This window comes from Xyrauchen texanus, chromosome 28 (genome assembly GCF_025860055.1).
Source record: "Xyrauchen texanus isolate HMW12.3.18 chromosome 28, RBS_HiC_50CHRs, whole genome shotgun sequence".
Lineage (NCBI taxonomy): Eukaryota > Metazoa > Chordata > Actinopteri > Cypriniformes > Catostomidae > Xyrauchen > Xyrauchen texanus.
Genome location: NC_068303.1, coordinates 33,135,124 through 33,147,244, shown reverse-complemented (window position 1 = coordinate 33,147,244; position 12,121 = coordinate 33,135,124). Strand labels below are relative to the sequence as shown.

Sequence of the window (12,121 nt, the reverse complement as noted above, 5' to 3'; positions counted from 1 at the left end):
ATAATACAACTTTTGATTTAAAAATGTATTACTATATGTAGAAATTAACATGAACTTATATTAATAAAAGCTTAATATGTATAGTTCATTGCTAGTTCATGTTAACACATGTTGTTAACAAATGGAACCTAATTGTGTAAATTGTTACAGGATAAGCAAATAAAAATAATGTCATCCTACAAAAATGATGCTTTTGCATTTATTTTGAATGCAGTGAGTAACAATTGTTAAATATAAAATTACTGTTATTAAGTTCGAAAATGGAATATTATTTACTGTATGTGCATTCATTTTTTTAAGCAGTAAAGATGCCTATTGTCTGTCTTATGGTAGTTTAGATTTTCATATGCCACGTTTCTCAGGTTTAGAAGTGTTATGATGTGTATTCAGCAACCTGATACATGTGTGACACCATAATATAGGCCTAATGAATTAAGTTCAAACTGGTTGTTCCAATAACTCAGAAAGAACCTGCAAAATGTGTTAACTGTAAACGACAGATATCCCTTTTAAATAACTTTTACTAACATCAATAAAAATGTACATTATGTAATGATTAAAAGATTATTAAAACTGCAGTGCTGCCCATATCCACCATTAAAATCTGCAGCTCGAAAGAACCCGGAAGTGTGGTTGCGGGCAGTATGAGTAATATTATCTATCCACTTTATGTTTCATGAAACATCTTGCAAGGGAATGAGCTCTGTATTCCTCTGTGTGCCCACCTACCTTGTAATTTATGACTGAATGAATAAATGGATGAATACATCTTTTTCATTTGCTCTAGAAGGCCAAAGGGCTTTCCACACCATGCAAACTCATTTCAACCAGCATTATACAACCACAATCATCAAAATGAACAATGTTCAAAAAGCAGTGCATTCACCACACTTGAGCTATTTAGAGATATAAGACAGCTGGAAAAGATCTCATGACTGAAGTTTCTGCTGGGACATTACATGACAACCCTTACAAGACATGATGTCATTTAACATTTAAAGAGAGTCAAAGATTTGTACATTTAACAATAACGTGTGTAATTTTGTCAATGTTAAAATAATTTCACCCATATCCGCCTAATATAGAGAGAAAATTATTAAACATTAGTCTGTATCAAAACATAACAGGGGTGGGACTATCAGTTTGAATTGCAGGGGAGTGTTTGGGGAAACCTATTTGCACCAAATAAAATGATGTAGGTTTAAAGTGTGTATTTTCCTATTTTAATACTGTGTATGGATAAGCATGGAGATCATGGTTCAGTGCGAGAACGTAATAAAACAGACGCTGTGATTTAAGTCTGTAATTATCTGTAATAATAGACCGTTAATGCCTTAGTTGCTGGCTGATTAATTAGGCTGAAATTACAGGAAAAAGAGAAGGTAACATTAAGATGGTAATTAATTTTCATGTAATAAAACATTAAAATGAAGAGATATCGTTAATAGGCATAGCCAGTATAAAATGCTGCCCTTATGTAGGGGAAGCTGTGAAGTTACTGAGATCGATTTTTAAATGTGTGTCATTTGACTAAGTCACCAGAAGTGTTTATTATGGATATAAAGCATTGGCTAAATCAGCGGTTCTGAACTGCTTTTTATTCAGGACCCAGATTTTACATTGAGCATCATGTGGCAAACCAACACCAAAGTATACAAGAGCCGATTAACCAGGACATGTTCTACGTTTGCACTTGCTAGTAACACTGTAAAAAGTCGTATACTGCAATTTATACTTTAAGGAGCTATTTCTACCTGATCTAACACTTTTTTTTTGGTGTAACCTAATGCATTTAGGTAAATACATTTTTGACTTCAATTAAACCAATTTAAGCTGATCGTTATGCACACTTTAGTTTAAACAATTTCAGTGAATGCTTTTGCAAAGAACATTAATGCAAAATAAATGATGTATCTTACTGTGTCATCAGCATCTTGGAGAGCCAGATAAAATCCATCTTATAGGTTTCTGAGTGTGCAGAGTTTACAGACACCAAGGTGAGACACAGAGCAACTATTTTGGGAGATGGTGATAGTTGTTGTCTCTTGAGTAAGCTTGTATCTCACTGTGTCCTTCATGTTGTTTTCCATTTCCAGCTATGTCACCTGCCCTTCTTATTATTACTTTGACAGCAAATAAAAAAGCTTGCCTGGACAATAGCTCAGCATTATCGTAAACACTGCACAGACCTGTAGTGTTGGGAAAGTTACACGAAAAATGTGATTGGTTATTAAAAGGGCTGTCAATCGATTACACATTTGAATCAAATGAATTACTTGACATGCACATTAATCGCATTTATCAATATTTGTTGAGAAAGGCCCTAACATTTTTTTCTATAAATAATGCATGATAATTTAAATAATTATCATGTTATATAGGCATGTCGTAAAATGTCAATATATTGATTATTGATCGGCATGTTTTATCTATATATTTATGAGGCATCAATATATTCACATTAGCCTACATTTAAATAAGAATAATTTGCGTGCTTTCCAATTCTCTGAGTTGGCCTTGTTTAATGTAGTCTGCCGTTATAGCGTTGGGAGACCAAAAAGGGTCATATAACATTTACAGAGAAGCAGACAAGGCACAGGTATCACAACGCAGGATGCATTGATGTAGTCACAACTAAAGTTGTGGATCTAGTCACCATGCACACAAAAGTTACAAAGGTTTTTTACATTTTCAAGAATGAGCAAAGTGACGTTAATGAGATTGAAGGTTGCCATTGGTACTTATATTACGGTGTTTATGTACGGCTCAGGAGGCTTTAACATTTTTTAACATGTTGGGGTTTTGTTTATATTAAATTAACAAATTAAAGCGAGAACACCTAGTTATAAATAATTACTTTTTTACAGATGGAAATTAGCTTTTTCTAGACTTTACCAGAGTTAGGAGCAGTTCACACATGACGTGTTCTTGTGTTAAAAACAGCTGGATGGGGCACAATTGATTGGAATAAATGAAGGGGTCATGACCCCTTTTTGACAATTTGAGGTACTATTTTTGACATTGTTGTCCTTGATATTTATATGTTCTGTCTCTGTAGCTTTGCAAAATTTCAGATTTCCCTGGCTTAATTTAATACCGTTCAGGATATAGAGAATTTGATACTGTGGCAGCGGGGGCGTGGTCAAGCGCCCGTCCGGGAGAGGAAAGCGGTAAGGGCGCTTACACCTGAGCTAAATTATGCCTAACACCTGTCTCTAATTCCAGTGAGCACGAGGAGAGCGGCATAAAAGCAGACACCGAGCCTCCAGTCAGGAGGAGATGACAAGCCAACTCAGTGCGCTTGATCACTATTGTTTATTGTAAAAAGAGAATTAAAAGCTTACCTGGTGCTGAACACCTGTTCCCTGTCCTCCTTCATGTGGGAAGCGTTACACTGGTGCCGAAACCCGGGAATTGTTCGTCCAAGTATGGAGATGGGTCGCCCCGTAGAGTCCTCCCAGCTGACGGAGATCCTCCAGTCCCTTGCGGCACTACACCAGAGCCACCAACAAACCCTGCTTGAGCTCCGGCAGGACCAGGATCGCCGGTTTGTTGAGATCATGCGGGCTCAGGCAGAGGACCGGCACGCCATCCGGAGCCTCCTCAGCCAGGAGGCCGCGCCGGCCACAGCCGCGACCCCGGACACCCGCTCCACGCTGCCCCCGCCCACGTTACAGAAGATGGGGGTAGCAGACGATCCTGAGGCCTTTCTGGATTTGTTTGAGCGAACGGCAGAAATCTGGGGCTGGCCGCATGAACAATGGGCAGCCCGCCTAGTTCCTCTCCTGTCCGGGAAGCTCAACTCGCGGCTCAACAACTGCCGGCAACTAACCTCCTGGCCTATTCAGACCTAAAAAGAGCCATTTTGCAACGGGTCGGTCGGAGCCCGGAAGAGAATCGTCAGCTCTTCCGGGGCATGAAGTTGGAAAAGTCCGGTCGCCCGTTCGCATTTGCCCAACGGCTCCGGGACGCCTGTCGGAGGTGGCTGCTCGCGGGGGACCGCGACGTCGAGGGTGTTATCGATCAGGTGGTACTGGAGCAATTTAGTCAGCGGCTGCCCCGGAAAACGGCGGAGTGGGTCCAGTGCCACCGCCCGGCGTCGCTGGAGGAAGCCGTTCGTCTCGCAGAGGACCATCTGGCGGCGATCCCGAGGGCGGACGAGCCCTCTTCTTCGTCTCTCTCTCTCTCCCCTTCCCTTGTGTCTGCCCCTGCCCTCGCCCCCTCCCCTTTGGTCTCTTCTTCTGTTCTCTCCCCAGGGCCCGTTCCTGCCCCGCGCAGGCGTGGAGGGTTCCAGAGACCAGCTTCCCGGCCTTGGGAGAATGTACCCTCCCACTCCCCGTCTTTCAGCCGCTCTCCTCCTCAGGTGGGGGCGCCCGCCAGCACAAGTGCGGCCGCAACGCCTGGGCCGGCCTGTTGGAGGTGCGGAGACCCGGACCACTTCCGGGATCAGTGTCCGCTGATGGAGGTGGGGACGGTGGTGCGGGTCTCCGACGTCCCGCAGGCTGCCCCCTATCGGGCTGGAGCATACCGGATTCCGGTAAGGATCAGGGGGTATTTACCAAGCTTTGCTGGATACCGGCTGCAATCAGACCACCATCCACCAACGCTTGGTTCAACCCGGGGCTTTGGGTTTAGCTAAACTGGTGAGGGTGAGGTGTGTGCATGGGGATGTTCACAAGTATCCCATGGTGACTTTGGTGATTAAATTCAGGGAAAAAAACATAGTGTGGAGGCAGCGGTTAGTCCCCGCCTCACCCATCCGCTAATCTTGGGTACCGATTGGCCGAATTTTAAAGATATTTTAGAGGGTATTTGTGCGGATGGGTCCTGCATAAAGAGGTGTGCGGTGTGCGATGCTTTGGCAGGGGAGGCGGAGCCGGGGCCGTCCTCGGCTGCTCGGGATGACGAGGAAAGGGGCGAGGTGGCCGCCCCTCCTCTCAGGGAATTCCCTGAGGGGGACTTCCCTCTAGAGCAGTCGCGGGACGAAACCCTTAAGCATGCTCTTGACCAAGTGAGAGTAATTGATGGTCAACAGCTCCGGCCGGGCATCGCCATTTCATACCCATATTTTGCCATGATTAGAGATCGGTTATATAGAGTGACGCAGGACGCTCAAACAAAGGAGGAAGTAACACAATTATTGGTTCCACGGAGCCGCCGGGAAATGGTTTTCCAGGCGGCTCACTATAATCCTATGGCCGGTCACCTAGGGGAACGGAAAACACTTCTCCGTCTAATAGCCCGTTTTTATTGGCCGGGCATTGGCGGTGACGTCCGCAGGTGGTGTGCGGCGTGCCGTGAATGTCAGCTGGTAAACCCACCGGCCACCCCAAAAGCGCCATTGCGCCCTCTACCATTAATCGAGGTCCCCTTCGAAAGAATTGGGATGGACCTCGTCGGGCCATTAGAACGGTCAGCACGCGGACATCGCTTCGTGTTAGTCCTAGTGGATTACGCGACGCGATATCCGGAAGCAGTGCCTCTGAGCAACATCTCCGCACGTAGTGTTGCAGGGGCACTCTTCAAGATAATCTCCCGGGTGGGGATTCCGAAAGAAATCCTCACCGATCAAGGTACGACTTTTATGTCACGAACACTTCGCGAACTTTACAAGCTCTTGGGCATTAAATCGATTCGCACTAGCGTTTACCATCCGCAGACTGATGGCCTAGTGGAACGATTTAATAAAACGCTCAAGAACATGATTCGTAAATTCGTACACGATGACGCTAGAAATTGGGATAAGTGGCTAGACCCCCTGTTGTTTGCAGTACGAGAGGTCCCACAAGCCTCCACAGGGTTCTCCCCGTTTGAGCTGCTGTAGGGGCGACGCCCCGTGGTGTCCTTGACGTCATCCGCGAAGCGTGGGAGGAGGGACCTTCTAATAGCAAAAATGAAATTCAGTTCGTTCTCGATCTTAGAGCAAAACTCCACACACTGGGGCGATTAACACAGGAGAATTTGCTCCAAGCTCAAGAACGCCAACGCCGGCTGTATGACAGGGGTGCTCGGCTACGGGAATTTGCACCGGGAGATAAGGTACTCGTATTACTCCCAACATCGAGCTCTAAATTACTCGCCAAGTGGCAAGGACCCTTTGAGGTCACACGACGAGTAGGGGATCTCGATTATGAAGTTAAACGTACCGATAGAGGGGGCGCACGTCAAATTTATCACCTCAACCTCCTGAAATTATGGAGGGAGGAGGCAGCCTCTGTGACGTTGGCCACGGTAGTTCCGGAGAGGGCGGAGCTCGGACCGGAGGTAAACAAAGACTACAATCTTAACACTCCGGTTACTTGTGGAGACCAACTCTCACCGCGGCAACTCACAGAGGTTTCCGAATTACAAAAGGAATTTGCGGATGTGTTTTCCCCTCTACCGGGCCGTACAAACATCATACAGCACCACATCGAGACCGAGCCGGGCGCGGTGGTGCGTTGCCGCCCCTATCGCTTACCCGAACATAAAAAGAAAATAGTACGGGAGGAATTAGATGCGATGCTTGATATGGGCGTAATAGAGGAATCCCACAGTGATTGGTCCAGCCCGGTTGTTCTTGTTCCCAAGAGTGATGGGTCTGTTCGATTCTGTGTGGATTACAGAAAAGTCAACGCGGTGTCTAAATTTGACGCGTACCCAATGCCCCGTGTTGATGAACTGCTCGATCGGTTAGGTACTGCTCGATTTTATTCGACCTTGGATTTAACAAAGGGTTATTGGCAGATCCCCTTGACACCAATGTCCCGTGAGAAAACAGCCTTCACAACGCCGTTTGGATTACACCAATTTGTGACGCTTCCTTTCGGTTTGTTTGGGGCGCCGGCCACGTTTCAGCGACTCATGGATCGGATCCTCAGACCTCACACCGCATACGCCGCTGCCTATTTAGATGATATTATCATTTATAGCAATGATTGGCAGCGGCACATGCAACATCTGAGGGCCGTCCTCAGATCGCTGCGGCGGGCGGGGCTCACGGCAAACCCTAAGAAATGCACGATTGGGCGTGTGGAGGTACGGTATCTGGGGTTCCACTTGGATCATGGCCAGGTGCGTCCCCAAATTGATAAGACCGCGGCGATTGCGACTTGCCCTAGACCTAAGACCAAAAAGGGGGTGAGGCAGTTCCTGGGGCTGGCTGGCTATTATAGAAGGTTTGTGCCTAATTATTCGGACGTCACCAGCCCGCTGACTGACCTCACTAAAAAGGGGGCTCCAGATCCGGTTCAATGGTCGGAGCAGTGTCAACAGGCGTTTATGCAGATTAAAGCCGCACTTTGTGGGGGGCCGCTTCTTCATGCACCTGATTTCTCTCTCCCTTTTATTTTGCAGACGGACGCTTCAGACAGAGGGCTGGGGGCCGTACTCTCGCAGGTGGCGGAGGGGGAGGAGCGCCCAGTGCTGTACATTAGCCGGAAGCTCTCTTTGAGGGAAACTAAGTACAGCACCGTGGAGAAGGAGTGTTTGGCCATCAAGTGGGCGGTCCTCACCCTCCGGTATTACCTGCTGGGGCGGGCCTTCACCCTCTGCTCGGATCACGCCCCACTCCAGTGGCTCCACCGCATGAAAGATACTAACGCCCGGATCACCCGTTGGTACCTGGCTCTCCAGCCCTTTAAATTCAAGGTGGTCCACAGACCGGGGGTGCAGATGGCTGTCGCCGACTTTCTCTCCAGAAATGAGGGGGGAGTGGTGGGCAGGCCGGATGGTGCCCCGGCCAGAGTCGGGCGGTGGGGGTATGTGGCAGCGGGGGCGTGGTCAAGTGCCCGTCCGGGAGAGGAAAGCGGTAAGGGCGCTTACACCTGAGCTAAATTATGCCTAACACCTGTCTCTAATTCCAGTGAGCACGAGGAGAGCGGCATAAAAGCAGACACCGAGCCTCCAGTCAGGAGGAGATGACAAGCCAACTCAGTGCTCTTGATCACTATTGTTTATTGTAAAAAGAGAATTAAAAGCTTACCTGGTGCTGAACACCTGTTCCCTGTCCTCCTTCATGTGGGAAGCGTTACAGATACCAACAAAACTCTATGCATTGCATCATGAATCATTATATGGCATGAAATAATATCAAGTCTGTGATCCCTGAGTGATGATCTAAGCTGTACTAAGTGTCCCTCTTGTTGTTTAGCGACACATTTGCCTATAACAGCTTATGGCACACTTATTATAGGAAGAGTCTCCTTGGGGAAATGTGGGGTTAAGTGTCTTGTAGGGAGGGCACCATGGTGATCAATTATGATCTTGTAGACTCATAAACATGTGTATTACTACTGCAGCAATGGCTTTCATTATGCCATTCATGACAACTAAGATGGCATGAGGGATCACTGTCACTTTTCTATGAAACCATGAATAGTGATTGATATTTGAAAATCAGACAGGGAAGAACAGAACCGTTAATGACAGGTGCACAGATTTAAAGAAGCTCTCTGGAAAACCTGGACAAGATGTGGTTGGATTCACTTCTACCTGCAGCACTTGTATTAGATTTCCTAACGGACAGACAGGAAGTTTAGAACAGTCTTTTTATCAGGACTCATGATTAAGACAAAAACAAAAATGTTTACATTTGGCAAAGTTGCATTTTGGTTGCATTTAGGTTACTTTAGAAAAAGTGCCAGAAACAAAATGTGCCTCGATTTTAAAAAGTAACGTAACATTTACAGTTTAAAATAAGATAATCTGCACATTCAAATGAAATGTTTAAAACATGTAGTGAATATATTATAGCTAGTTCTAGCTGGGAAAAGCGTTGGTTGGTATGATGTGTTAGAACAGTAGTAAAGCACAGGATCTGATCTAACTGCCTTTTATAACTAAATAGTTTAAGCACTTTTTTAACAAAATTCATTCCATAGGAGTAATCAAAACCATCCAGAGCCCAAACTCATCCACAAATCAGCAAACCACTCAATCAGAGTGAAAAACAAACCTCATGCAGAATCACTCTACACTGGGTTAAAATCACTCTTGATGTAAAATATAACACTTCTTTTTCTTGTGTGGCCAGGCCTTCTACCATACATCATACATAAACTGTTGGCAGCAATGAACTGACTGGTCATAAAGCACTTAGTAACTCAAGCGCCTCAGAGTCTACCCCCCAAAACATGGAAAAAACTGTTCATTCTTATGAGGATTTCTGAAAAAGCACATTGGAAACAGTCCAAGCTTCTGATATACATTTGATAGATAAAGCAGGAGAATAAACAACAGCCATATATTCTGCGGGCACCTCAGCTTTGAAAATGAGAAAAATAAGGAGCCAATCAGACTTACCTTTGGGTGTTTATATGTGGCCTCTGCAAGGCTGATTTGAGAACAAGCGCATCGGACCGGACAGTCTTCTGAGGGGATGTCTTGGGGCTGGTATCTGACTCACCACTATCATCATCTCCCATGGCCTTGACGTAACTACTGCTGCGCATCCGGCGACATGGAATCTCCTCCTCCTTCTCAATCCCTGGATAATCCCCCCACTCATCCTGAGGCACCTGCAGATCCACAAACACACACTTTCAAAGCTGTTCTCATACAAATAACAAGTGAATATTGCACATTTCATCAGAATTCACGACGGGCACTGCAGCTAACTTTCCTCCACAGGAATTAGTGAGGAATTCCAGAACGGAGCTTGTCTTGCTAATGTCTTTCTTATTGGCAACAGAGGCCAATTATCAGGAAGACAGAGAGCTGATTTCTAAAAGCTTGGGACCCAAAGTTAAATAATAGATCGATAAGAAAACCTGGGTCCCAAACAAGCGACATCCCCCATCAGACATTTTTGCATCATTTCAATGATCACCTTTTCATCTAGCAATAGCAATCTTCAGGACATAGGTTATGGTCCCATGGAAACCAGGAAGTAATCACGCTCACATAAACAATGGTCAGCTCAATTCGGAGGTTCATTTGTTGCTCAGTTTTAACTCAACTGATGGTTAGGTTTAGGGTTAGGGGGTAGAGTTAATAAAATATGCCTGTAACTTTATTACATAATTTACAACTAAAAACACAACTCGTAATTGGTGCCACTCTGTGGACATTTCACCTAGATCCTCAAGTAGGTAAAGTGGCAGGCTGGAGATCTCCAAATGGGCGTGTGATCTCCTAAAGGGGCAGGATTACTCCAAAAGGGGGTTGCACAACTCCAAAAGGGGGTGTCACTTCCGCTCACAGTTAGGGTTAGGGAAAGGGTTTATTTAGGGGCTTCCTATATTTTGCAGGTGGTTTGGGAATCTCTTTGGGAAAATGTTTGGAGCTCTGCCTGCACCTATATTCTTCTCTAGAAACTGGACCTTCATGTGCCCATATGTTCAACAACACTTCCAGCTTTAGGCACTGGGGGTCAGTGATTTGAATTTTGGTAAGTGCCAATCAATTTCAGCTAATTTTCATTTTAAATAAAATGTATAATTTTTTTATTTATTGCTTAATTTTATATAGCCATGATATCCCAACCCTATACAGCCCTGCACAACAGTCCATGCTTGTTCTTTGCAGGTTCCTTGTGTTTGCTTTGTTTTAGAAAGAAATCACTCTTATTGATCAGAAACTTCACCCCTACCTCACCTCACACACTACCTGCTTGAGGAGTGAGTGAGATAAAGAGACTTGTTATCGAATATATCACTCGGAAGGTTTTAAACATTAACATAGTAATTTCAAAAAGTGGATAATGTATACGATATATTATTGTAACAGCAGTAAAATGGGCAAGGATGAGGTGGAAACCAGCTGAACATTCAAAATAATGTTTAATGAATACTTAAAAAGGCACAACCATAAACGCACACGGCAGCTGCGTGTGGCTCTCTCTTTCCCGAACTGCCGCATCCGGCTCGGTCTTATCCCTCTCCTCGGCTGATTAGCCTGATTGGGGGGAAGAGGGCTGCAAAATGGTGCCGTGATATGCCGAAGGGAGCCGCAATATGCCAAAAATGTTGTCAGGGATATTTACTGATTTTTAATGTGATTTGCTCGTAATCTTGCTCAATTGTTTTGGAGTTTTCTGTCATTCCCTGTTGAAGTAGATAGAAGCTGTACTAGAATCCATTGAAAACAGTTTCCCGCATGCTGTCCGGAGGTGTTCCAAACATGGCTGCCAAGTGATCTGACTTGCCCTAAAGGGTAACTCCTAACCCTAAACCTAAACCTAAGCCTAACCAAAATGCCAGATAGAACCGTATAAAACAAACTGCTAAAAATCAAAAGCTTCTCACGCTAACCATCCAACACAAACAACAAAACTTGATTTAAACCCAGCCATGAATTGCTGCGAGTCAGATTCAAACCATTTGCTTGAGCAGCACACTCAATGTATGGGTGCACATGCGCTAGCTGCTAGCTCACAGCTCCAAAAAAAAAGAAATGCTGTTTAATATCATATTCTTTTCTTAGATAATTCTCTAGAGTACATTATATTTATTATAATATTATATATTATAAGTAAAACCAGAATACTATTGAAATTAAAATGACTTCACAAGCTTATTGTCGGTAAAACTGCAATGAGAAAATGGGGTCGGGAAACCTAAAGACCTCTAAACCTTGAAAAAAAAGCTGAACACTGAATATTTATAACACCTCCAGATTTGTTTTCAAGGGATAGTGTTGGAAATTTTGTGTAGGATGCAACCATAGCAACCACACATGAATAAACATTAACACAGCAAGCATATGCAACAGTGCAGTTACAATTCCAGATGAAAATGGAGCTTGTTTATAACAGAGCAATTTACAATTTGTGAGAACTGACAATGTGTGTGCATCTAAAAAAGGGCAAAAACCATGTTTGATTGTCTAATCGGGTGCAGCCATGAACAATGCATGGGCACAAATATTTTAGGAAACAACTCTTCATTTCAAACATTTGCTAGTATATGTGGAAATTAACATTAACCAAGATGCAACACAGCTTTGTCTTTGAGATGCTGCACAGACACTAGGCTACCAATCGATCTGACAATGGCTTGGGCAGTGATTTTGCTAGCCCGGAATGCCATATCAGCAACTCTTTAAATGACTCCGGATCCGTGGCATTTTCATCCATATCCTTTAGCAGGACAGCATGGTAGGCCTGCAGGACCGTCATGATGTGCAGAGCTGAACCTGCCTG

At 44.7% G+C, this 12,121-nt stretch overlaps 1 protein-coding gene across 1 annotated transcript in view; it reads right to left on the bottom strand.

The window, feature by feature from the left end:
* LOC127622235 (disks large-associated protein 2-like) overlaps nucleotides 1–12,121 on the bottom strand; it is a 161,561-nt gene that overhangs the window by 134,195 nt on the left and 15,245 nt on the right. Inside the window, exon 2 of the mRNA XM_052096264.1 lies at nucleotides 9,283–9,497. Within this exon, the coding sequence (XP_051952224.1) occupies nucleotides 9,283–9,497 (215 nt within the window). The remainder of the gene's footprint in view (nucleotides 1–9,282; nucleotides 9,498–12,121) is intronic.